Here is a 27956-nt window from a genome sequence, read left to right on the forward strand (position 1 = left end):
TGAAATGCTCACTAATTATAATAAAAATGATGTTTTCCAAATGTTTCATTTTGAAAATTACTAGTTTATCTTTACTTTATTAACTTACTCATTCACCCCTAATAGAATATAAAATTATATTGATAAGAATTTGAAAAAGAATTTGAAAAAGAATTTGTTATTAGTTGGGAGGTTACGAATACTTTTGCGACTTACTGTCTACTCAATTATTAAAATGTATGCAAGCGACATTATACGATTAAATATTTTCAGGAAAAATATTGTTCCAAGTATTTGGTATGTAATTTTAAAAGTTCAAATGACAGTTGGCCAAAGACAAAAGTTAATGATTGTGGGGACTTGTCAAGGCGAGCACGATAAGTTAAGAATTTTAATGTTTGATAGTTTCCATCGTATATTGTTCTACATATGTAAGAAGGCCGGAAGCAAGTATATACATGTGAAATAGCAATTAAGGAAAAACCGACAAGTGTATTTGCATATGAATACATGCGAACTTGCATAATAATTTATGAAAGTTGAAACAGTAGAAAACATAGTATGGTTATTACGACGACTGATAAAATAATGTAACAAACGTGTATATAATACTCGCGCCTGCGGCATCCTCTGGAAACGGTTTAGAAACTTTGTTTAGTTTTCAGAGGTAATTTTTATTGCTATATATTCATACCCGTACGAGTGTAAAATTGTCTTTTATTGAAATATATTATCTTCCTTTTAAATTTACAAAACACGTGTTAGTAGTATTTAAAATTTTTCGTTTCCATAATGCACTCCTAAACATATACAGTGATCTGTGATTGCATTTAGAGCAAGATTGTCTTGTTATTAATAAACATATGTACATATATATTTAAAGAAATTTTTCTATTTTTTTAGTGATCCATAGTCTGCAGAGATCGCAACGTGCCTAGTTTGAATTATTCATTATGTCTGGTTTAAATTCAATCGATGTAAAACTGTTCGAGGATACAGCGAACGACATTGATATAATTAAGACCATCATCGATACTGATAACAATGAGGAACCCTTTTATATTCTGGATGTCGCCGACATAGTACAGAAACATCAGAACTGGATCGCAAAGATGCCGAGAGTTTCGCCGCATTATGGTAAATATGTATTGTAAAATTGATTCTCCTTGATTATTTTTCTTCAATTATTGTTGAGGAATGCAGTGTCGCCACCGATTTGAATGGGATTCAACCACACGATGACTAGAACGTTCGCTATACTCGATGACGTTAAATGCCTTTTTCATTTTCTAGAAATTAACGTATTATTAAAGTAATAATAAGTCTATGAATACATTCGGGTTTAATAGTGGTCTTATTCAAACCATAACAATTATTATTCTTCGATTTGAAATCGACCCTGTTTGTCGTTCACGGGTGTAAATTGTGTTCTCTTCGAACAGTGTTTCGACATATTTTGAACACAACTAGTGTAGGGGAAAAAGAAAGATCGAGTCTAGAAAGAATTGCGAAGGCTCGAGATGGATCCATCGATAGAGCATCAGAACCAAACGTTTTATGTCAAGTTTCAACCCTCTATCTTGTTCGGAAGGGTAGTCACAGGGAAAATTCGGATTATCGAAATTGCGTCTATTTTTTTGTATTTAATCGAGTTCGAAAATTACGTAAAAAATCTAGCGCATCGTGGCTATCGAGATACGTGTTCAAGAATTTTTTACGATTTTTTGATTGCAAATCCTAGGTAGGACAAAATTACAAAAGGCAAAAAAATACGGATTTCGTATTGAAGCTTTCGAGACGCCAGATTTCTAACAGAGTTCGGCCACCCGTGGGAAAAATTTTAATGGAAGATTCTAGAGGCCAAAATAAGACGAAAATCAAGAATACCAATTTGTTCATGGAGCATTTGTTAAAAAGTTATTAACATTTAAAGTTCCGCCCTTACTGAATTTTTTTCTTGAAAGTGGGTAGGATTTCGGGAATATGTCTATTGACCGAAAATGGTTATAATTGATCCCTGCAACCAACAATAATTTTTTTAGAACGATTTGAAATTTTTTAATTTTGTCGACAAATTTTACACCTTCTCGAATTTTTTTCTAGAAAGTGAGTAGGATTTCGGGAATATGTCTATTTACCGAAAATGGTTATAATTGATCCCTGCAACCAACAATAATTTTTTTAGAACGATTTGAAATTTTTTAATTTTGTCGACAAATTTTACACCTTCTCGAATTTTTTTCTAGAAAGTGAGTAGGATTTCGGGAATATGTCTATTTACCGAAAATGGTTATAATTGATCCCTGCAACCAACAATAATTTTTTTAGAACGATTTGAAATTTTTTAATTTTGTCGACTTTTACACCTTCTCGAATTTTTTTCTTGAAAGTGGGTAGGATTTCGGGAATATGTCTATTTACCGAAAATGGTTATAATTGATCCCTGCAACCAACAATAATTTTTTTAGAACGATTTGAAATTTTTTAATTTTGTCGACAAATACACCTTCTCGAATTTTTTTCTTGAAAGTGGGTAGGATTTCGGGAATATGTCTATTGACCGAAAATGGTTATAATTGATCCCTGCAACCGACAATAATTTTTTTAGAACGAATTGAAATTTTTTAATTTTGTCGACAAATTTTACACCTTCTCGAATTTTTTTCTAGAAAGTGAGTAGGATTTCGGGAATATGTCTATTGACCGAAAATAGTTATAATTGATCCCTGCAACCAACAATAATTTTTTTAGAACGATTTGAAATTTTTTAATTTTGTCGACAAATTTTACACCTTCTCGAATTTTTTTCTTGAAAGTGAGTAGGATTTCGGAGGTATGTCTATTGACCAAAAATGGTTCTAATCGAACCCCGCAACCGAAAATATTTTTTTTCAGAACAATTTGAAACTCATGAAATATCAGGGGAATCATTCATTCATGATCAGACGTTATACTTTTGGTAAGGAATTTTTTTCTCGAAAGTGCCCAGGATTTCGAGGGTATGAGTACTCACCAAAAATGATTGTAATTGACCCCCGCAACCAAAAATAATTTTTCCAGAACGATTTGAAATTTTTTTTTTCGTTTGAAAAATTTTAGCACCTACACCCTGTCGATTTTTCTTTACAATTCGTTTTCCATTTTTAATGATTTTGTTTGGCGCCCTACAGAAAAGTTGTTTAATATTTCTTTGTGGGTACCCATGAGCTCTACTTAAGAAAAAAGTTTCATTGAAATATATTCACTTTTGTAACAGTTATGGCAGTTTGAAAATTGGGTCATTTTTATGGGGGTTTTCTCATTTTGCGGGGTCAAGGATCAACTTTTCGCATAATTTTGAAATTTCTATATATTCTTCAGTAAAATACGCGTCGTTTGCATTTTGAAATATTAAAATCTAGTGACTTTAAACTTGATTTTATAACTGCTTACGATAATTTGGATCATTCATTTGTACACCTAATATTTAATAAATTCATTAAGTTCCTCCACTGCATGTATTCATTTTAAGTGTGATCGGATCTTTGGAAGATCCCTTTATTCTAAGTTCTTCAGTTGTACATTTCAAATTTGATTTTATAACTGCTTAAAATAATTTGGATTATTCGTTTGTACACCTAATACAATTTACGGAACACGACTATTCTCAACAAATATTTTTTTTGTTTATTTGATATTGTTGTACAACAGACTTTGGAGAATACATCTAACATGTTTGTTTAAAAAATATTGTTTAGTAAACATTATTATTCATATTTTTAGTCGTTATTAGTCACTGTACGAATACTTTTTACACCCATTGTAAGTAGTTATTTAAAATTGCAGCTGTCAAATGCAACTCGGACCCAACAGTCATCAAGATCCTGGCTGCTCTGAACGCTAACTTTGACTGCGCTTCCGAGGTGCCGTTTTTTACTTGTATCTACAGGGTGTAAACGATAACTTTGGCAAAAATCATAGTGTAAGTAGAGGTCCCATAGGCAAGTATTTTGAGCATGGGAATCCGTGTCCGGAAATACACCAGTAAAGAATTACGGCGATCTTTAATTTTGGTCTTTCGCGCCTGATGGGTAGGCAAACTTTTTTTAGTTTATTGTTTCTTGACCATGATTTCATTAAATGTTTACGTTGTTCATCGTAAAACTTTCAATGTTTGTCATCTTTGTCACCTACACGACTGACCCACCTCAAAAGAAACAGTTTCCAGTACGATGGGTTTTCTATCCATCAGGAGCTAAAGACCGAAGTTAAAGATCGCCGTAATTTTTTACTGGTGCGTTTCCGGACACGGGTTCCCATGCTTAAAATACTTGCCTATGGGGCCTCTACTTACCCTATGATTTTTGCCAAAGTTATCGTTTACACCCTGTACTCTATTTCCTCATATCATCATTTATGACTGTTTTTCCGTCGACTGTTCGAAACAGCAAGAAATAAGGCTGGTAATGAAGCACGGAGTGTCCGCGGAACGGATTATCTTCGCGAATCCAACGAAATTACCCTCTCACATAAGGTTTGCTAAGATGGCGAACGTGTTCAGGACGACCGTCGACAGCGAAAGCGAAATTTTGAAGATGAAAGACCTTTTCCCGGAAGCGAAGTAAATAGAGCAACTAATCAATGATTCTATTTATTTACCAGCCATTTTCAGTAATTATTATTCACCAATAACAAATAACAATCTTCTATTCGTCTCTTAGTACCGGTTTCTTAGTATTTAAAGTCTCTATCAGAATTCATTTTCCTCGCATATCCATGTTCAAATGTAAGAATAGAAAATTTTATCTACGTCAGGATCGGGCATAAGAAATCCTTTATCAATTTCAATTTAAGGCAAAACTTTTTACACGGGGAGCAATGGACACCCGAACAGTTAAGAAGAATCTTGCTTTCATTCATGATTACGATTACGTCGTGCAACATTTTCAATGACCAAGTAATTGTTGTAATTTTTACTCTAATAAACTATCAAGCGATACGTTGAACATTATAGTGTTTTATTTGAACTTAAGGGCAACGAACAGATAGTCACTTATAGGATTGTGAATTGACGTTGTCAACAATATAAAATTATAAAATATGAGTAAAAAGAGGACTTAGATAAACTAACGTGTATCTAAAAGTTATTTTATCTAATGCATATATTTTATTTTAATTTAATAAATTGTTTTTGATTTATGACTTTTCAAAGGATTTTCTAATATACGCTAAAAGTATAGTGTTCAGTATATGCAGACGTCATCTTCAAAGGATTAATGAATCAAACGATCATAATTTCGACGTCCTATTCTAATCAAAAAATTAAATAATTCTCCTTTTTAGATAATTCTGTGACTTTATGACCCTGTGGTATACAGATTCGTAAGATGCAAAAATGTGGTCCGTTAGTAATATAGAATGTAATTTATTCAAGTCCATAAATCATACAGCGAAATTGATAAAACTGTTTCGATATTAATATACACGCACGAGGTTCCCCGTGACCACGTGGCGAGCTTCACTTGGGGGTTCCCCTACGGTCGATCAGTACTCTCCCGTAAAGCGCCATCTTGCGGTCACATGCGCGCCACAAAAAGATTAGCGAATGGACAAGAAGAAACGAACGGTGATCCGGAACATGGATCGATCACATGATCACGTGAAAATATAGTATTTCGAAGAGAGGAATGTATCAGGTGGTCGAAATGTTAACGCATTAACGACGGGGCATTTTAATAATATAGAACTCCTTCGACGTGTGTATACTAAAAATATGAGAAGTATTTTTGCAATTAATACGTTTTATTGAAATTTTCAGGTGTTATATGTGAATAATATTAGAGTTTTTCTCGTTTCCCGTCGTTAATGTGTCAATTGACATTCCTGTAAGGGATCACTTCTTCGTTGCTCTTAGCTACGAGTTAGCTACGAGGGCCGTTCAATAAATCCTTCGAAAACGATAGAAAAACAAATTATTTTAGGTAGATTTTTTTGCTATTTTTCAACATAATCTCCTTTTACCTCTATACAGATTTCCAAGCGTTTTTCCAACTTTTTTAAGCCATCTGAAAAGTAAGATTTCGGAAGGTCCTCAAAATAGGCATCTGCTTGAGCGGTGACCTCCTCGTTCGACGTTAACTGTTGTCCGTCGAGCCATTTTTTTATAGTTTGAAATAAAAAAAAGGTCACTGGGGGCCAAATTCGGTGAACACGGAGGATGTTGTAATAACTCGAACTTAAATTCTTTTGGTCAGGTGTGCATTCGTGCATTGTCTTGATGCAAGGGGAAGAGTACCTTGCTTCGATCGACAATAAAAACGAAACCATGTGGTGGATATAATTGAAACTTTGAGAGTTGTCTAGCGAGTCATGATATTAACTACAAACAAACAATTTTTGATCCGAAGAGAGCCCGGTCTTGGATTTTCTAAGGACTTGTTGAACAATCCTCATACTGTACCACGCTGACTTTCCGTTAATCTTCTGTCTTTTCTTGCGGCCAACAGAATAGTGATTCGCATTCGATGCGACGCCAAGGTAACGCAGGTGTGTTTTGGAACAAAATTTGGCTGCGACCCGAACGAGGAGGCTGTTCGTTTGATACGGCTGACGAGAAGCCTCGGGTTGACGTTACACGGGTTCAGCTTTCACGTGGGCAGCCCGTGCGGCGAAATGGACGCCTACAACAGAGGTATCACGATGTGCAAAAGGTTGGTCGCCATTGCCAAAACAATCGGTTGCAACGACGTCCAGATGATCGACATCGGTGGTGGATTTCCTGGCGAGACTGACGCCCGAATCGACGAAGTGAGTCTGTCCGTTTTTTTTTTATTTACCAACGGTTCCCTTTGTTTTTTAAAAGATAAAATCTATCTGCGATCTTTAATCGATAACATGAAAGTTAAAGTTACAGATGCGCGATTATTATCGCCGCACAACTTAATAATGTAACGAAAAATGTAAGGAAGAGATCATTAAAATGTGCAAACGTTTGAACATTCGTTGGGATAAAATGATACACTCCAGGACAAAAAGATAGCACATCTTATAATTTCTCATGTTTGGTATTATAAACTGAAAAAAAGTGAATATTTTAATATGTTCACATCTATGTGCATGCTCATATGTACTTGTACTATATTACTATACATATATGTACTATAAAATGAAAGGCCTGACACATTGCCTCATCAACGCCCAGACTAAGTCCTTGGACATAAAAAGCTGAAGTTTTGCACAGAGGTTTTCTTTATGATGTATACAAGAAATAAGAAAAATATTCCGAAACTCAACCCCTAAGGGGGTGAAAAGGGGTTGTAACGTTTGTATGAGGAATACTTTATTTGTGGTTGGATTTGCTTCAAACTTGGTCTCAATGCTCTTTGATATAATTAATCAAACACTTATTCTGGTTTTTTTTTTTAAATTCAACCTCTGAAGGGATGAAAAGGGGTTGCAACGTTTGTATGAGGAATATTTTATTTGTGGTTGGGTTTGCTTCAAACTTGCCCTTAATGCTCTCTGATATAATTAACCAAACACCTATTTCGGCATTTTAAAAAATTCAACCTTTGAAGGGGTGAAAAGGGGTTGCAATGTTTGTATGGGATATATTTTGTTCATGGTCGGATTTACCTGATACTTTGGATTTACATGATACTTGGATTGACATTTTTATTCGTTGATTGTTTTATGTTTAAAGTTTTTTGTTAAGTAAGCTATCATTTCGCTCCTCTATATCATGTCAATACATTGTATTCCTTTAATTAAAAATAGATAGATTAAGGAAGGTTCGTTTCATTTCACTCGTATGTATCAACAAGGGTAATTTGAAAATACGGGCATACAAAAAGCTGAATTTTTAATGTTTAATAAACGGAAGTTACAATAATTTGGAAGCTATCTTTTTGTGTAGGAGTGTATCTTAACAGAAACTACGAAGTATCTCGTAAAGTGTTTGGATTTTCGAGCCATTTTTATCCTCCTTTGCAATTGCATCGCGTTTAGTTTGCCACTGTTATTAACGACGCCATCGAAGATATCGATCCCAGCATCAAGATTATCAGCGAACCAGGACAATACTACGTGTCGTCGGCATTTACATTAGCATCTTGCGTGCATACGAAGAGGACAGTGAACAAGGAAAAAAATACTGTCAGAATGTATTATGTGTATTGCGGGGTGTATACTTCTTTTATAGACGAGCTGTTAAACTTGAAGGCAAGGATTCCGATTACGTTGGACACGGTACGAGCATTAATCTACGTGTTATCCAGTTATGTCTACGGTTATTAATTATTACGATGCTCTTCTACTTCGAATGTTCGTCACTGTTTTAGCCAGCAGAGGACAGGAAATTTAATTCGTCCGTTTTTGGTCCAACATGCGACTCCCTGGATTGCATTTTGAAGAATGTGTGGCTGCCAGAGCTCGAGATCGGCGATTGGCTGATTTGGAGAGATATGGGAGCGTACAGTATAGCCGCCAGTTGCTCGTTCAATGGTTTTCTTCCGCCTGTAGTGTATCCGTTCGCAAGGAAAAGTAAATGGTCGGTAAAAGCTCGTGAATTGTTTGCAAATTATCTTTGAACGTATTTTTTATTTTCAGGGCAGCCATTAACGCAATTAGGTCATTACACGAATTGAAGGAGTCCGTCGAGTAGTTAATGTTATATTCCTAATCTATTTATGAAGATATTATTTGTGTAAATAATTATTATGTTCCATTAAAATAGTATTGAAGCGACGCGTTGATAAACATAACCATGCGTTTTTTTTTACTAATTTACATTATTTTCTTTACACAATGTACTTCTAAAGCAATATTTTAACATTACCGTTTTAAGCATCACTTCAAATAATTTCTATGTTATCTTTCACAATTTGTCGCCATTCGTCAAGATATATATAGTATATTAAATTACGAGGCTCGGTTAATTTTATTACTTTGCTTATTGGAAATTAACATAGATAGGATTTACATATTTCCAATAATTTATAAGCTTGTAAATTATTCTCATAATTTTTGATGCAAAACAAAACATTTTTAAAACGCCTCGTAGATACGACTTTCCAATAGCTCGTTGTGGAAAAAGAAAATTTGTCTTTATATTTTCACGGGGAAGATAATTATTGAGGATTACAAAGGGTACATAGATTTACTAAAAATGAGTAAATATTCTGTATTTCTCTGGATTATAGGAATCAATTTACACGAAACACCAAAAACGTGGAAGCTAAGGCCTCTTCGCGATTCCGTCCCACCTGTGTAAAAGAAAAGTAGAAACGTAAAATTAAAAATTCACGTGCCAGAAGTTCGTGTGTACGTAACGTTTAGCGCTTACTCCTTTGCAGTGTTGCACGAGCCTGGTTTCATGCCGTTCTCTAATTCTGCATTGTACAAATCCATTCCGTCTATGATATCTTCTCGCGGGGACATAGTTGCCAATGAATCTCGGACCTTAAAAGTTAGTTGATAATAGCACAGTTTGGTACGATCAAGACCTATTATACGGGGGTCGTTCAACAAGTCCTTAGAAAATCCAAGACCTGGCGCTCGTAGCATCGAAAATTGTTTGTTTTTAGTAAGCATCATAACTCACTAGACAACTCTCAAAGTTTCAGTTATATCCACCACATGGTTTCGTTTTTATTGTCGATCGAAGCAAGGTACTTTTTTTGTTTATTTCCAATATGGCGTCGCCTCTCGTGCTCGCCACCAGAGGGGTCGCGCTCTCACAAGCGCTCGACCGACCCCTCGGTTGCTATATCGTATACATTTCTCGACCGACTTCCCAATATCTGTAAACGAGGTTTTTGAAACTTTTCCCTCGAGCTCTATAACCCAAGGAAAACCACAATAACACATCATCTACATAAGCATTACAGGACACTAACAAACACTTTAAGTGCAGGTTATATAGGGCTCCAGCACAGGGTACTGCAGAAGAATCAGGAGAACGAGTTAAAAGAAAAAAAACTTCCCAATATCCCAGTCGTTTAAGGCAGGGCCTGCTAGGAAGCCTTTACTGATGGGTCCACTAGCAGGCCCCGGACGAAACGCGCTCCTTTCCTTTTCTATCCTCCTACGAGATTCTCACGAGTTCCTAACCGTAGCAAAAGTAACAGCGCCACACCAAACTTAAAAAAATGGCTCGAACGAAGAGGTCATCACCAAAACAGATGCCTATTTTGAGGACCTTCCGAAATCTTACCCTAGTAGCACAAAAATATTGGAAAAATATTTTTTAAGCCACATTTTTTCACATGAGAAAAATATTGGATCTGAATATTGTATACATGTAAAGAAAGTATAAATTGAATGTTTAAAAAAATATAAGCTAAATATTCAGGCGATATAAACTAGATATTTAAAAACTATAAAGTAAATATTTCAAAAATTGGAGTCCAATATTTGAAAAATATAAATTCAATATTTAAATACCATTTAATAAAATCTTCAAATTTAAGAAAAAGTTATACAAAAAATTAACCTCTATATATCAACTACTTTCTATGCACTCAATCATATTACACAACTTTGTCGCATTAATGTTCTTATAATATAAATACATGTCGATTAAGTGACATACACGAATTCAAAGTAAAATAAAAGTAAACAATTTACTTCTCATCATATTCTGGAACAAATATTCATTCATGATAAACATAAAATATTTCCTGCATATTTAAAAGAAAATATTCTACTTCTAATATTACATAAAGATTCATTTTATAAAAAGAAAAAAATATTTTTTTCATAATATGAAATATATATTATCTGCATATTTTAAAAAAATATTCTATTTCTAATATTACATAAAGATTCATTTAATATTGAAAAAAACATATTTTTCTCGTAACATGAAATAGATATTTCCTGCATAAGTAAAAAAAATATTTGTTACTTAATATAAAATAAATATTGTATGTATATTTGAATATTAAAAAAAGATTGAATCTCTTTTTAATATTATATGAATGTGTATACAATATTTTGTGCTACTAGGGTACTTTTTAGATGGCTTAAAAAAGTTGGAGAGACGCTTGGAAAAGTGTATAGAGCTAAAAGGAGATTATATTGAAAAATAATAAAAAAATCTGCCTAAAATAATTTGTCTTTCTATCTTTTTCTAAGGACTTATTGAAAGACCATCGTATTATTATTATTGATTTTGTTCAATTACCGCTTCTACAGCTTTGAACACGCGGATCAAATTCTTGCCAGCCAGTTTCTCGAGTTCCTCCTTAGTCCATCGTGGCTCCACTTCGCTTTCGTAAAGGCGATCGAATAAATCTGGGTACGTGGAAACGTCGTCCAAACCACTGGGCATCCTGACACATTTTAGTTAATTTTTCGTTAAATTTTTCTTGATTTTAAACAAATGTTTCGCTCGCGCGACGGTCGATGCATTACTCACGTCTCCACGCCATCGTAATCAGCGCCAATGCCAACGTGGTCAGCTCCGATAAGATTGCGAATGTGATTTATGTGATCTACAAAACGAAAACGAGAGAGAGTCGTTCATCGGGATATCGCGACTAGCAATAAACATTCGTAAACGAATGCGTGGCATCGAGTAAAATTATCAAGGCGCGCCGTGTAAGACGACTCGATAAGTTAAATGTTATAAGTGCTAATTATCCTGATCGTACCGATCACGTCTTGCATCGTTGCGTTTCTGGTGGCGTTGCAATTTACAAAGCCCGAGTAAAAGTTCACCATCACGACGCCGTTGTTCTTTTTCTGGAAATGTGCCCGAAATTATGTTTCGCGCATCGTAACGACGTAAACGTTAAAAACCGAAAAAGAATCTTACAACCGAATGTAATACATCGTCGGGAACGTTACGGTAGTGATTGCAAACGCTGAACGACGACGAGTGAGAGAACATAACCGGAGCCTTCGTTACTGCAAGTACTTCTCTCATAACGTTGTGCGACACGTGGGATAAATCGACCAACATTCCCAGCCGATTCATTTCATCGACAACCACCTGCATTTAAACATAAAAATATTTATGCAACGAACGCGATATAACAGAGGATTTAAAAATCTCAACCTACGGCTCCGAAATCCGTGAGATTGCGGACAGAATTCTGACCTACTGGCGACGCGTCAGCCCTGTAACAATTTATTAATATTTATAAGCTGCTAGTTTCGTTTTTTCTCTACTGTAATTAGGTTACTGAAAATCGAACGGAAAAATTGGATCGATAACAGGATTATTAATTTCGCGGGACGCTTGTTTTATAAATCGAAAGAATTTCGTTTATTTATTGTTTTTCTTTTTCATTTTTAAGGGACAAAACAGACCGATTAAAATTGAAACGTTTGACGTACCATGGCGTGTTGCACGAATGTGTCAATGTAAGATAGCGTACACCGAGTTGATAATAGAGCCTGAGCACCGCCAAGCTGGAATCAATGGAGTGGCCTCCTTCGACGCCTATCATCGAGGCGATTTTTCTATTTTTGAACGCAGCCTCGATGTTTTCGGCCTCGGTGACAAATTGCAAATCATTCGGGTATTTAGCGACCAGCCTTTGGATGACGTCGATTTGTCGCAACGTCAATTGCACCGCGTCTTTGAATTGGGAGTTGCACGAAACGTACGCGACCCAGAACTAAAATTCGTGCATTTAACGAACGTTATTCTATCGATGTTGTGAAAAGTATTTGAATAGAATGAGGAGTTTAAACGTTGATTAACATTTAACGTACAACTTATGAAACGCAACTCGAATTTTAATACGCGTTTGTATACACGATAAGTAAATGGTAGAGCAAAGTTAGAATAATGAGTTAATTTTTCGTTAGAAAGACAGTTTTATCAATTATATAGAGATTCTAGAGGCCAAAATAATACAAGAATTAAGAATACCAATTTGTTGATGGAGGCTTCGTTAAAAAGTTATTAACGTTTAAAGTTCCTCCCTTTCTGAATTTTTTTCTTGAAAGTGGGTAGGATTTCGGGAATATGTCTATTGACCAAAAATGGTTACAATTGACCCCTGCAACCAACAATAATTTTTTTTTAGAACGATTTGAAATTTTTTAATTTTGTCGAAAGTTTCACACCTTCTCGAATTTTTTTCTAGAAAGTGAGTAGGATTTCGGAGGTTTGTCTATCGACCAAAAATGGTTCTAATTGAACCCCGCAACCGAAAATATTTTTTTCAGAACAATTTGAAAGACATGAAATATCAGGGGAATCGTTCATTCATGATCAGACGTTTTATTTTCGGTAAGGAATTTTTTTCTCGAAAGTACGCAGGATTTCGAGGGTATGTGTATTCACCAAAAATGATTGTAATTGACCCCCGCAAACAAAAATAATTTTTGCCAAAATGATTTGAAATTTTTTAATTCTGTCGAAAAATCTGTCCATATTTCTGAATTTTTTTCTCGAAAGTACGAAGGATTTCGGAGGTAGGCGTATTCACCAAAAATGATTGTAATTGACCTCCACAATCGAAAATAATTTTTCCAGCACGATTTGAAATTTTTGTTTTTCGTCGAAAAATTTAGGCATATGTATAATTAGATTTTCGGTAAGGAATTTTTTTCTCGAAAGTGCGTAGGATTTCGGTGATATATGTAATGAACAAGAATGATTGTAATTGACCTCCGCAACTGAAAATAATTTTTCCAGAACGATTAGAAATTTTTGAATTTAATTGTTAATAACTTCTTAACGAAGTCTCCATGAACAAATTAGTATTCTTAATTTTCGTCTTATTTTGACCTGTAGAATCTCTCGTTAAAATTTTTCCCAGGGGTGGTCGAACACCCTGTATAGCAAGTCACAAAAGTATTTTCTAATATAATTTCCCTTGTGTTAAACGATTGTTATTTGTTTAACGTGAATACTATGAGATACTTATTCGTAAAAATAATGTATTTTTCACACGTATCCGTGGTGTGCAATAAGGGCATATTGCTATTATTAGACTGCGGATTTTTATGCAAATTCACATTTTTATTAATAGAATTAATGAAACGGAAGCTTCGCAGAGGGCTGTCTCAACCCCTAAATATAATAATTCGTATCTTACTTTAAGTATTTCTTATATTTTTGCATATTAAATGCGTTCTGCAGTTTTCTGAGGATTAAAATTTCCTATGAATGCATAAACATCCGCAGTCTAGTTATTATTATATTTATTAGTACGATTTTTTACATCTTTCGTAAACAAAATAATGACGATTCTTCTTTGTGAATTTATATATTTTTAAAAACTATATAAAACATTTCTGTTAGTAAATAGCTCGATTAATTAATTGAAATGAGTTCGATTAATTGGTTTTCAGCGCGAAAAATGTAAAGTAATTCATAGATGTTGTCGCTTTATCGTATTTGCTGATTTCTGACTCACTTGCCCGCCCACTTTTCCCTTCCTCAAACGAGGAAGATCCGTAAAACAGGAGTCGCAGATGCTTTTTCCCCACGTGGTATCGTTGCTGAGGTTCCTCTCGAAATTGAATTCTTGCAACTTATTATTCAACTTTGAATACAAATTGTATGGTAGATCGTTGTGTCTGAAACAAGGAGAGAAAAATTATCGAAATGCGTTATAAGTTCAATGTTTTATCATTCGTTCAACGATACCAAATACTCATTACTCGATAGTAACAGATTTTTATCGTTCGACGTTATTTAATCCGTGTCTTAAAGCTTAAACTATCTAGTATGGCCAGTAATAAACGCTATAATTGATCGTTCGCGAACTGAGTTAGCCATTAAACGCGCGTAGGAAGACAATACTGCGATCGCCGCGTTGAGTGATCAACAATTAGCGAAGGGGCAGTATTCTCGATAACGTTACGTAATAAAATTTAAATTTAACAAAAATTTCCTCCGATATTTAGTATTTTTGTGCCTCTGGTCCGACTCTACCATTATTTATTGATTCGTCGCGTTGGTTTAGATACTTACCCATCGATGAGCGGTACCGAGTCAAGGACGTCGCTTCCTTTGAAGGTGTTAACGCTAAGTCCTACGGACAGGCCAATTACAAGCAGCAATACCGACACGAATGCCGCGATGTTCACGTACACCATCTTTCCGGTACAACACTTTGCTACGCAGGCTGAAAAAGATTCAGTGACAGCTATATCATTAGCACTGACGTGAACTCTCACTGGACAGTGGTTTTATAGGGCAAGAGGAAAGGCGCAATTTGCGAATCAATTTCTTATCTTTCGACGTCTCATCGATTTCAATCAATCACGTGCGGCATCAGTTCGTTGGAAAATTTGCCTTCGGGCGTTTGCATACACGCGAACGAGAAAACGATAATTTTATTACTTTCCTGGCCGTTACAAGGGAAAGAAAGTGTTGCTGTTGCTCGATCAACATCTCCAACTTATTGCGTTTCTTAATTGTTCTGACTGCTCTAAATAAACTGAAGTAAACAACAGTACAAAGTAATGGTTAAAAAGTTCTGCACGTACGGATGTGTATACGTACGTACATGCATCGATCTCTGTTTTCAAAATCGTTATATTTGGTACGGTGACTTTTATTGTATATTGAAGCATTGATGTTATTTTTGGAAACAAAAAAAGAAATTACGTTATACCGAGAAAAGGTTGTATTTAATCTTTCCACGATGAATTTTATAATATTCATGGTTGTGTGCATACGATAATTTAAAAATATCTTTTATTAATTAAAAACTTCATTAATCCTATCGATAAGGATGGATTAATCTTCATTGATAATAGAAAGAGTGCTGTAATCAATTTCAAGATCTAATGGGATCGTACGAAATATTACAATTTCGAAATGCTATTATACGTGCGAAACAAATGTCGTTACAGCTTTAGCAAAAATAACGATATCTGAATACGTATATTTATTTTACGTATAATATTAAACACGTACAAAGAATTGATAAATATTAAGAATGAATGTTATTATCTGTTACATAACCGCAGTGCAGCACTGACCACGGTAATTATTAAATTTAATTATTAATTGTACGCGAACATATGCTTATATTTCGCGTTTAATTGGCTACAGCAGAACGAGAAAGTCGATGATATACTTTCTAACTTGTAAATGACACAGATAACGTGACACAGTCACTGTATGTATACTAATGTATTATATGTTCTACAACTGACAGGTTTTCGATGAATTTTGCAAGATACTATTGCAAAGTTCACGAACTCGTACAAATTATATTATTCTATCACATTACGCACAGCTCGTTTCTCTCACTTAACTCGTAAAACTCGTTTCGTTATACTCTCAATGAACTCTCGCAACGAACTGACCGCCCAGCAACTCTTTTGAAGAATAACACCACTATTATACATATATGTACTTCCCACGCACAAAGGCCCATACGAACTCATGTAACCGTTAATATCAAAACATTTACCCCGAATTTAATTAGACAAATTCAAAAGTTTCATGTGTTTACGCAATAATACAATATTTACGTACGACTGAAAATCTCAAATCTAGAGAATAACCCATTCAGGCATTTGCCAATTGTAAATATTATGTTAAAGCTTGAAATCGATCGCGAAGTTAATATTCTCATTACGAAAACTTTCAATTTGCACGATACGTGTCGTATACTTTTTCATAATACGTTTCGGAAAATTATTGTTTAATTTATTTTCTTAATTCGATAATTTATTTGCTCGATTCGTAGTGTTATTCTCAGAAAAGATACAGTGAACTTAGAATCGTCCACCCAGCGGTTCAGCTGATATTTTTGTCAATAAAACATGGAAATTGTACTAAATTATTGAAACGCTACTGTAGTTTGTCGCATTTTAAGTATTTTTCATTGATTTTTTGGCAGAATAACGCATATAACAATCAGAATGTTGCTAAATCAGCTAGGTTCAATCGTTGCCAAGCCTTTGTTACACAAAAAACAATTGGGGATTCACCGGATTTCCAATGTCACCAACAGTGTACGATTTTTACTGACAACTAAGTCTCTAATGCAACCTCAAATTTTATTTAATTTACTGAGTACTACTAAAGGTTTTTTTGTATTGTTGTCATGTATCAAATAAAGAAACATTACACTATACAGAGTGTTCAAGAATCAAAAATCAAGAATATCAATTTGTTGACTGAGGCTTCATTAAAAACTTAAATTAAAAAGTTTTCAATCATTCTGAAAAAATTATATTTAGTTATAGGGATCAATTACAAGCATTTTTGGTGAATAGGCATACCCTCGAAATCCTACCCGCTTTCGAGAAAAAAATTCGAGAAGGCGTGCAATTTTTCGACAAAATTAAAAAATTTCAAATCGTTCTGGAAAAATTACTTTCGATTGCGGGGGCCAATTACAATAATTTTTGGCGAATACGCCTACCTCCGAAATCCTTCGTACTTTCGAGAAAAAAATTCAGAAATATGGACAGATTTTTCGACAAAATTAAAAAATTTCAAATCATTTTGGCAAAAATTATTTTTGTTTGCGGGGGTCAATTACAATCATTTTTTGTGAATACACATACCCTCGAAATCCTGCGTACTTTCGAGAAAAAAATTCCTTACCGAAAGTATAACGTCTGATCATGAATGAATGATTCCCCTGATATTTCATGTCTTTCAAATTGTTCTAAAAAAATTATTGTTGGTTGCAGGGGTCAATTGTAACCATTTTTGGTCAATAGACATATTCCCGAAATCCTACCCACTTTCGAGAAAAAAATTCGAGTAGGTGCTGAAATTTTTCGGCGAAAAAAAAAATTTCAATTCGTTCTGGAAAAAATTATTTTTGTTTGCGGAGGTCAATTACAATCATTTTTGGTGAATACACATACCCTCGAAATCCTGCGTACTTTCGAGAAAAAAATTCGTTACCGAAAGTATAACGTCTGATCATGAATGAATGATTCCCCTGATATTTCATGTCTTTCAAATTGTTCTAAAAAAATTATTGTTGGTTGCAGGGGTCAATTGTAACCATTTTTGGTAAATAGACATATTCCCGAAATCCTACCCACTTTCAAGAAAAAAATTCAGTAAGGGCGGAACTTTAAACGTTAATAACTTTTTAACGAAGCCACCATCAACAAATTTGTATTCTTGATTTTCATCTTATTTTAGCCTCCAGAATCTCCCGTTAAAATTTTTCCCAGGGGTGGCCGAACACCCTGTATACCTCTATACGAGTTTCAATAATTTTGTACAATTTCCATGTTTTATTGAAAAAGTACGAACCGCTAGGTATACGATGTTAAGTGACACTCACTGTATAACTACACATTAAACGCAAACAAGACCTTGAACCATGGTGAAATTTAGAGAGAGGTAACATTTGAATCCACCGCGATTACGATAATTAGTTTAAGGGATATTATAACAGACGTCGAACCGTTCCATTTCGATCGTGTGATAATCGATTCGCCCATTCCTAATGCAGAACAGAACCTTCCACCGTTGCCACTATTCACTCTCGTTCCCCGATGATAACTCGCGTAATTATGTCTTTATCGTGAATTTTTCATGCATCTTGGTGCTCCCTATATAGGTGTGCACTATAGATTACCAGAGTTTACTTTTCATTCTCGACTTTAAATCAAGACATTTGTTAGCAATAGCTGCTTCTCTTCTTCTCGACGTTGTTCAACGTGTCGGATCTCTTGTTTACTTTATGGGATAAGGAGCATATCATATATCATGCTTGCTTCGTTCATTAACGTATCGCAGATTGGGACGCGGGATTGCCTCAATTTTATAGGCCAATAAAGGTATTAAGGACCGTAGATGTCGTATTACATAAGAAAATGAATATTCACGTTCCAACCGTATCCGATCGAATGTTATCTTACAGTAGATCCGAGTATAATTGAAATGGACAGACTTAAAATATTACTTTAAAACATGATTGCCGACACGAATAAAAAGTATTGTTAGAAATTAGATTAATTTATAAATTTTTTGATTCAGGACTGCTGTCTTTTTTTTTTGCTAATAAAAAGATATTCGTGGGTTTCGTACGATCCTTGTTTATTTTTGTTACTTATTAGATGATTTATTGATGATTAAACATTCGAGAGTATTTTTCTCGAAAATGTAAAGATAATATGGCATTAGGTTGTCTACTAATAATTGTTGCAATGAATTAAAATTTGTAATGTTGTTAATGAAAATGTAGTATTATCTTTGCTATAAAAATAATAAACCGTGTCACAGTGGTATTGTAGTTAAAATATAATGAAATATATTTTTTTATACCAGTTTGCGACGCTTGATTAAATTTCGCGCGCTTTTATTTTTCGTGATTAGGTAAGGGACAACTGAATTGATTACATGTGAATTTTGGGCAAACGATTGTTACCTGTTTATGGTATAATATAGTTTATATTCATTTTAAATAAATTAGTAGCAACGAAGGTACACACAAATGCAACAAATTGTACGTTTTGTTGTAATAATTAATATCGTCTTTTTTTGTACGTGATAGAAAGTTGTGAGTTTCTAACCTAAGTAGTGAAATTCTCTTGAACGAAGTAAATTACATTTCTATTAATGTTTTCAATGGAAGTGGACGAGTAGTGGGGAACTGTACATTGAGGTGGTAAGATATTAAGTAATAATCTCACGCGTAATAACGTAAATGATAAGAATACTGATTATAAAAATACATTATGCATAATGTATTGATACTTTGTACTGTTTAATAATCTATTATTAGCTAATTATTGATACATTTATGTTTCTCAGAATGTTTGATACAAATAAAAAAGCGAAACGAATTATAAGTAACAATGACAGAAACCGTGTATAAATATATGAAGGTACAGAATAGACCCTATAGCGTTAACGATATAGTATCTAGTCTGCATAACGAGTATGGTAAAGTAGCTGTACAAAAATCTATAGATAAGCTGGTGTCAGAGGGGAAAATATTTGAAAAAGTAAGATAAATAATATTAAGCGTAAAAATTATGCAACGTAACTGAGAGATTTTTATATCAGGTTTATGGAAAGCAAAAGGTATATTGCGTAGCTCAGGATCTAAGTCAGGATGTAGAGGACTTGATGAGAATAGATAAAGAAATGCAGGCACATGCTAATGAAGTTGAGAGCAAATATCAGGAATTGGAGAGAGAGATTAAAATAATGGAAGCTTTATTGACATCCATGAAGTCTAGTATCACAATCGAAGAAGCAAAGCAGCAAAAAGCTGTGCTTGACGAGAATATTAATGTATTAACGGTGAAATTAGATTCATTGATGGAGGCAAGTGGGACAGAAGATTTAGGGAAACGCAAAAGGGAGACAGAGGCAGCATTGAAAGATTACTCGCGTGAATATGTGAAACGAAAACGTTTGTGTACTGACATTCTAGATTGTATCCTGGAAAATTATCCTGGTACTAAAACTGAACTATACGAGGAAATAGGCATGGAATCAAAAGTTGTTAAGTGACACCAGTCGCTGTATGTGTTTCATTTCATGATATACATATAAGTACTAATTTATATTTTTATATTTAAGTTAAGCAACCTTTTAAATTAATCAATTATTTATTACTCGATACTTCAAAATATGCTTTTTATCGGTTAACAATTTTTTTAGAATGTATGTTTATAGATTTGTTACAATGTTTAATAAATCATAGGAAAATATATTAAATATGAAGGAGCTAATAACAATGATTACATGCTTATGAGTTATATCTTTGTTTTGTATGGAAGCAAAATAAAATGTTGAGCAGTAAATTTAATAGTAATATAAATGAAGTATGTTTCAGTTAGTATGAACGAAGTATGTTTAAGTACAAGTTTAATTAAAAGTCGAATGATCCAATGTAAAGTATCTTTGTATTATTGTCCTATTTAAAAAACTTGCCAGAGATTGAAGTTTGGCTTAAATTTATTTCAACGCTGGTACTATTTTCTTGTTTAGTTTCTGTTCCTTCTAATACACATTGTCCACCAAGACATATCTATCAAGGAAACGATAAAATAATGATGTTAGTATAATCGTAAAACTGTTCTGAAATATATACATGTAATAAACTTGCAAGTATTATAATCAGAAAAATAAGCTGTATTCGATTTTTGTGGCTATGCTACGTACAAGATTAGTTCCGCAAGAAGAACCCTCTGCCGCTGGTGCAATCGCTGCACATACTCCATTGCTTTCGGGAACCTCGCAATCCAGTCGATAGCAAATCGAAGACGAGTTTTTCTGAGTAAACATCGGAAAATTATTATAAAATTAATTGCATATTTTCTAAATACTTACGTTACATGCACCGCCACCATAGACATTTTTACATTGTTCGTCCACGGACATGAATTTTCCAGGTAAAATTGTTTTTATCGCCGTGGCTTTCGGTGGCTCATTGTAAAGGCATTTTGCTCTCTCTTCACTGAAATACATTTATTTCGTGTACACAGAGAACATTGATCATCATAAACATTTGGAACAGTAATATCTGATTGCTTTTTATTTTCTTTAAGACAAATCAACTTAACGTCGAAATATCAAACCTTCGTTGTACAAAGACGAGCCTAATTTGTCATAAGTTCTTTAAGTCAAGTTTCACAATAACGTGACTTCTGTATTGTTTTGGACACGCAACGGGAATGTTATGAGATGGATTTACGTATAAACATGGCCCAGAAACAGTAGAATGGGTTGTTAAGAGATCATTGGCCTAATCCGAGATTGTTAAGAGATAGGTAATAGCTCAATCAGGAATTGTTAGGAGATAGTAGAATGGGTTGTTAAGAGGCAATAGAAAGAGTAGGTCATACGAAGAGTCTCAGGAAGCTCTATTTTTACAATGGACGATGCGTAACGATTATAGCTTGTATACAGGGTGTTCGGCCACCCCTGGGAAAAAATTTTAATGGGAGATTCTAGAGCCCAAAATAAGACGAAAATCAAGAATATCAATTTGTTGATTGAGGCTTCGTTAAAAAGTTATTAAAAGATTAAATTAAAATATTTCAAATCATTTACGGAAAATTTATTTTCGGTTGCGGGGGTCAATTACAATTATTTTTGGTGCATACACATACCCCCGAAATTCCACCCAGTTTCGAGAAAAAAATTCGTTACCGAAAGTATAACGTCTGATCATGAATGAATGATTACCCTGAAATTTCATGTGTTTCAAATTGTTCTGAAAAAAATATTTTCGGTTGCGGGGGTCAATTAGAACCATTTTTGGTGAATAGACATATCCCCGAAATCCTACTCACTTTCGAGAAAAAAATTCGAATAGGTACTGAAGTTTTTAGACGAAATTAAAAGATTTCAAATCATTCTGAAAAAAATATTTTCAGTTGCGGGGGTCAATTAGAACCATTTTTGGTGAATAGATATACCGCCGAAATCCTACTCACTTTCGAGAAAAAAATTCGAGTAGGTGCTGAAATTTTTCGGCGAAAAAAAAAATTTCAATTCGTTCTGGAAAAATTATTTTTGGTTGTGTGGGTCAATTACAATCATTTTCGGTGAATACATATACCCGCGAAATCCTACGTACTTTCGAGAAAAAAATTCTTTACCGAAAATATAGTGTGTGGCCGGAAATGTTTCTATAACTTTTTAACGAAGCTTCAATAAACAAATTATTATCCTTGATTTTCGTCTTATTTTGGCCTCTGGAATCACCCATTAAAATTTTTCTCAAGAGTGGCCGAACACCCTGTATGAGTGCAATAATGTACAATGAAAACGTTAAAGAGCTTTCCCAATTAAAAGATAAAATTGTTTAGGTTTTCAAAAACATCAAGTTTGCCTGTTCAATTCGACAAGTCGAATTTTAGATACAATAACGAGATATTTGAAAATAAAAAAATGTGTTATTTTCCCTAATTGTCTTCGAGATAAATGCGTTTCCTTCTCTCTGAATTTTAATTATTTGTTGTCTCATCATAATTAGTATATCGAAAAAGAAATCACCTGATAAATCTGCGTAGCGCATTTAAACTACAATTGGACCATTTAAATTCGTTTTCGCTCAATTTTAGAACGCCTGACATGATATAACCGTCGGACGAAGAGCAATTTCCGGGATTTCTTGAACCGCCATCGTGGTGGGATCCCAATCTGATATAAGGAAAATATTTTTCACCCAGTGTGTGTTGTAAAAAAAAGAAACAGTTAAAATTTTGTAGATAGTGTCATATGAACGTACTTGTCCTTTGATAGGTTCATATAAACTAAAGTAAATTAAGATAAACATATAACGAATAAAAGATAAGGAACTTTTTATTTCTTAATGGTTGAAGAAAAAATAGAATTTCGATTCCAGTATGATTATTGGAGCTTACGTTGAACGAACAAAAATCCATTGTGTAACTCTACTCTTTTTAGAAATAAAAAAAACTTACAAGTGCCCTAGTTCGTGAGTTACTGGTATTATGCCACTGAAGCCACCATTGTCTTCAACTACCCCAACTGCTTCTGAAGATTTTGTTTCATTATTTCTGTTGCATGCACCAGCCACGTACGAATAACCTGACAATGTTCATATATGTTATTGTTTTTTTTTCATTTACAATTTGAATTGTGTTTAACAGCGAAAGTTACAGTCACACACGTTTAATCATTTTATCGTTTTCTTTTAAATGCTTACCTAACGTTGAGGGGTCGCATAAATGTTCGTCTAGTTTATTACATAAATTTAAACTAAAAGAAACGAGTGGCAGTAATTATTATATTCGTTTATAAATCCTACTGGATGATCATTGTAATTATTAGGTGTACAATTGAATAATCCAGTTTTTTCAGCCACATTCAAATCACCGCTTTTAAACCGCTTAAACCAAAATGTGCACACATCATACGATACAACACCTTCATCGAGAAAGTAACAAATCGATTCGCATGCTCTTGCAGCATTTTCCCCTTGTTGGAATTCGTAAAGAATGTAGTGTCGGATTATGCACCTTATCTGTTGCCATTTTCGAGTCTACTGAATTGAATACTTTTGAAAGTTATGTTGGGCCTTTCGGTAAACTATCTTTTGTTTTAACTAGCTATATGTCTATTGACTTTAAACTTGATTTTATAACTGCTTAAGATAATTTGGATTATTCATTTGTACACCTAATATAATAAACCGTTGATTCATTATATCCTTCAATTTAGTAACATTATAAGAACATACTTCGTATGTTTTAATACAATCAAATAAATAATTTTAATTACTTACTGTGTCGTGGTTATTGCAATATCGTAAATTTTCCATGGGACTCTTCTCTCTCTGTAAAAATAATCTGCCATGCCGGTTAAAGCTTCATCGGCATCTACTAATTTCGAATCCACACGACTGTTTTCTATGAATGGAACTGCTCCTGCGTCCTGCAATAAAATTGTATAACGCGACTCAATACATTGCAAGAAAAAAAACAAAAATACAGGGCGTTCGGCTACCCCTGCGAAAAATTTTAATGGGAGATTCTAGAGGCAAAAATAGAACGAAAATCAAGAATATCACTTTGTTGATGGAGGCTTCGTTAAAAAGTTATTAACGTTTAAAGTTCCGCCATTACTGAATTTTTTTCTTGAAAGTGGGTAGGATTTTGGGAATATGTCCATTGACCGAAAATGGTTATAATCGACTCCTGCATCCAACAATAATTTTTTTAGAACGATTTGAAATTTTTTAATTTTGTCGAAAAATTTCACACCTCGAATTTTTTTTTAGAAAGTGAGTAGGATTTCGGGGGTATGCCCATTGACCAAAAATGGTTCTAATAGAACTCCGCAACCGAAAATAATTTTTTCAGAACAATTTGAAACACATGAAATTTCAGGGTGATCATTCATTCATGATCAGACATATATATTTTCAGTAAAGAATTTTTTTCTCGGAAGTACGTAGGATTTTGAGGGTACGTGTATTCACCGAAAATGATTGTAATTGGCCCCCGCAACCAAAAATAATTTTTTCAGAGTGATTCGAAATTTTTCAATTTAATTTTTGAATAACTTTTTAACAAAGCCTTAGCCAAGAAATTGATATTCTTGATTTTCGTCTTATGTTGGCCTCTAAAATCTCCCATTAGAATTTTTCCCAGGTATGGCCGAACACCTTGTATATGAAAAGTTCGTACGAATACTTACCATACCTACAATTATACCAGCGATGTTTAATCGTATTTTTGGACTGGTCATTACACGGTACCTTAAATCTACTCCGTTCCAAAACGCAACAATATATCGTTTTACTTGATCCAAGTTTTTACCTAGCATTCTAAGGTAAAAGAAAATATCATTTTTAAAAACCATTTTGTAAAGGTATTTTCAATAAGCACTATGTAAACATATAAGAAGAAGGTTAGTCCTCTATAGTACTCTAAAACTAACGAGAATTGAAAATTTTTCACAATTATTACTTACGAATACAGACTGTAATCAACGACTACTAAGACTTCTGGATATACCACGCTCGGAATTGGATAATCGTTGGGTAGTGGATTTGTCACGTCTTGAAAATAACAAGAAAGTAGAAATAATTTGTATGAAAGTGTAATTTCATTCGGTCGGTTTAATTAAAAATTAAAATTTGAATAGAACTATTTAATTTTGCTTGGTCGTTTTATAAAAATGAAATAAGCTTGCTTACTAAAATCTTCGTAGCTCTCTGGTGGAATCTTTTCATAAATAATGTGATGATACGTGTAACTCAAATTTCCTATTGTTTCACTTTTATTGAAATATGGTTCGAACAATCCGTCCTTTCCATATAAAATGTTTCTAATAACACGTTCTGGTATGGATCGTATAACCAAGTTTGAAGGAAGGAATCCGTCCTAAAATTTTGAAAATAAAATTTAAATAACACTGTAATAAAAGATCCATCTTCATTTTTAACTAAAACTATCAAACTAGAACTCACAAAAACAGGCCATGTATCGTTTGTTAATGTAACCAAGATCGCTGCTCCCGCTGTTTCGTCTTGCATTGGAGTTCCAATATCCTCCAAAGCCTAAAAAGAAAATTATTTTCTGGTTACACTCGTTCCCTGTACAAAATATTTCAAAACATTGACACGAACTAAAATATACAGTGTTCGGCCAACCGTGGGGAAAATTCTAATGGGAGATTCTAGAGGCCAAAATAAGGCGAAAATCAAGAATACCAATTTGTTGATCGAGGCTTCGTTAAAAAGTTAGTAACGTTTAAAGTTTCGCCTGTGGAACGGCAATCTGCGAACAGCTGCGCACGCGTGATAGTGATCCTCACTCAGAAAACTGTAAGGCTGTCGATACGTCGCGAGGTAGAGTTTCTCATGCTGGCTGAGAACCACTATCGCGCGCACGCAGCTGTACGCAACTTTAAACGTTAATAACTTCTTAACGAAGCCTCAATCAACAAATTGCTATTCTTGATTTTCGTCTTATTTTGGCCTCTAGAATCTCCCATTAAAATTTTTCCCAGGGGTGGTCGAACACCCTGTATAGTGCACTGGTTCTTATAGAACAAACTTTTTTTTATGGTTTCTTTATGGCTAAAAATCTCCCTCTGTAAATAGTCGTGCCAATAGTATTTCACCATTGTAATCGCTGGGTTTCTTTATTATCGAGAATAAAAGAAAAATCATACTTTAATGTAAATCTAATGTTAAACAACACCGTTCGAAAGGCAGACCACTAAACATCAACTATGTATGTATATGTACATCGACAATAGATTCTAAAAATTGCAAAACAATGAAATACTTTTCTATTGATGTTGGCGCGACGTTAGGTAGAAAGATTAGAGGAAAGGACTCACATTTCTTGATTTAAAAATAGATAAACGTTTATGCAGAAGCTTACTTTCGGTATCAAAGTATATTGGAGTCCTTCTGGCGCTTGTTGATCGGACTTTACTGTCCACAAAGGTGTATCCACGCTAGCAAGATATCCTTCGATAGGATTCAAGGAAAGTTTAATATTTTTATTGAACGTTTTAATGTGCATTGTTCTGGTAGCGTTCTCGTTTATGGCATTAAATGAATACAAGACAGGTACAACTTCGTAGTTAGGCGCTGTAACGAAGAACTTAAGAATTGAAAAATGGAAGACACGGAGTAGACGATAGGATAACTGAGCCGTTTATTTTGAAAGTGGCCTAACTCTATTTTTCAATTTTTTTCGGTTACCATGGTTACATGTACAACTTCATGATATTTATCAGTAAAGCATTTCAGGTTGCTTATATTCCGAGCAAATACGATAATTCTTGACACATAAGTTTTCAGAGTTAGTTCAATAATTGAACCGTGTAGTTTGAAAGTGGCCTAACTCCATTTATACTTAAATCAAGATATTTAAAGTTTACATGTACGTTTGGGATGAAACTATTGCATCCAGAGGTGCTCAAGAAATTGTTTCATGCATCCTAAAACATGTTAAAAATTTAAGAAGTGAAAGATACATTATAGCTTACAGTGACATGTGCGCCGGGCAAAATAGAAACATTAAAGTAGCTTTAATGTGGTTAAAAATTGTCCAAAGTTTGGAAAATAATGTGGAAATCATAGATCACAAATTTTTAATATCGGGACATTCGTTTTTACCAAATGATAGAGATTTTGGCGTGGTAGAAATGTCATTAAAAAAAAATAATTTACTGTTCGTTCCCCGAGATTATTACAAGATTATTAAAAAGTGTCGGAAAGGTAATAATTTTATTGTAAATGAAACGAGACAAGAAGATTTTGTATCAACAAAATTATTCGAAGACGCAATTTTTAAAAGGGTAAAGAATTCTGATGGAGAATCAATAAACTGGTTAAAAATATGTTGGATGCGTTTTGTCAGAAATGAACCGCATAAAATTTTCTATGACATCAACGAATGAGAATGAAAATTTTAAAGTCTTGAATTTATTACCACGTCGGGGTAGACCAAGAAAGTTCGAAAATATTGTATCGACACCACTGTATAAAAATATCAGACAAATTACAACAGCAAAATTCAAGGACATAACTGACCTATTACGATATATACCACCGGAACATCATGATATCTTCAAATCCCTTTCACACGCACAA

The 27956-nt window shown here is 34.0% G+C and overlaps 4 protein-coding genes across 8 annotated transcripts; 2 read left to right on the forward strand and 2 right to left on the reverse strand.

Annotated features, from left to right (window-relative positions):
- Positions 1–614: 614 nt before the first annotated feature.
- LOC122401942 (antizyme inhibitor 2-like) lies at positions 615–8753 on the forward strand. Of its 3 annotated transcripts, none has more exons than XM_043404407.1 (8): positions 615–646; positions 883–1116; positions 3805–3881; positions 4407–4579; positions 6465–6765; positions 7966–8205; positions 8298–8506; positions 8566–8753. In XM_043404407.1, the coding sequence occupies exons 2-8, from the start codon at positions 933–935 to the stop codon at positions 8618–8620; spliced, it is 1239 nt and encodes a 412-aa protein (XP_043260342.1). In that variant the 5' UTR covers positions 615–646; positions 883–932; the 3' UTR covers positions 8621–8753. The 3 variants fall into 3 exon arrangements, with proteins under 3 accessions (XP_043260342.1, XP_043260344.1, XP_043260343.1); XM_043404408.1 differs by having other exon boundaries at positions 625–739; XM_043404409.1 differs by lacking the exon at positions 7966–8205.
- Positions 8754–9034: 281 nt separating this feature from the next.
- Positions 9035–18416, reverse strand: LOC122401939 (dipeptidase 1-like). Of its 3 annotated transcripts, none has more exons than XM_043404397.1 (11): positions 18318–18416; positions 14897–15050; positions 14337–14499; positions 12301–12584; positions 12024–12081; positions 11777–11953; positions 11613–11703; positions 11378–11453; positions 11144–11291; positions 9302–9417; positions 9035–9221 (listed from the first exon to the last, which is right to left on the reverse strand). In XM_043404397.1, exons 1-11 carry the CDS (start codon positions 18352–18354, stop codon positions 9194–9196), a joined length of 1332 nt encoding a protein of 443 aa, XP_043260332.1. In that variant the 5' UTR covers positions 18355–18416; the 3' UTR covers positions 9035–9193. The 3 variants fall into 3 exon arrangements, with proteins under 3 accessions (XP_043260332.1, XP_043260334.1, XP_043260333.1); XM_043404399.1 differs by lacking the exon at positions 18318–18416 and adding an exon at positions 16142–16193 and having other exon boundaries at positions 9040–9221; XM_043404398.1 differs by lacking the exon at positions 18318–18416 and adding an exon at positions 16171–16248 and having other exon boundaries at positions 9041–9221.
- Positions 18417–19242: 826 nt separating this feature from the next.
- LOC122401948 (homologous-pairing protein 2 homolog) lies at positions 19243–20536 on the forward strand. The gene is made up of 3 exons (XM_043404416.1): positions 19243–19523; positions 19670–19863; positions 19925–20536. The coding sequence occupies exons 2-3, from the start codon at positions 19714–19716 to the stop codon at positions 20375–20377; spliced, it is 603 nt and encodes a 200-aa protein (XP_043260351.1). The 5' UTR covers positions 19243–19523; positions 19670–19713; the 3' UTR covers positions 20378–20536.
- Positions 20537–20666: 130 nt separating this feature from the next.
- Positions 20667–26880, reverse strand: LOC122401955 (venom metalloproteinase 3-like). Its single transcript, XM_043404421.1, has 12 exons — positions 26737–26880; positions 25815–25904; positions 25542–25728; positions 25316–25403; positions 25040–25169; positions 24126–24274; positions 23547–23599; positions 23302–23428; positions 22871–23017; positions 21200–21326; positions 21032–21142; positions 20667–20897 (listed from the first exon to the last, which is right to left on the reverse strand). Exons 1-12 carry the CDS (start codon positions 26878–26880, stop codon positions 20784–20786), a joined length of 1467 nt encoding a protein of 488 aa, XP_043260356.1. The 3' UTR covers positions 20667–20783.
- Between the last annotated feature and the right edge of the window lie 1076 nt (positions 26881–27956).

The sequence above is a fragment of the Colletes gigas genome, unplaced genomic scaffold (assembly GCF_013123115.1).
Source record: "Colletes gigas isolate AHSC1104 unplaced genomic scaffold, ASM1312311v1 Colletes_gigas_Sc00030, whole genome shotgun sequence".
Taxonomy (NCBI): domain Eukaryota; kingdom Metazoa; phylum Arthropoda; class Insecta; order Hymenoptera; family Colletidae; genus Colletes; species Colletes gigas.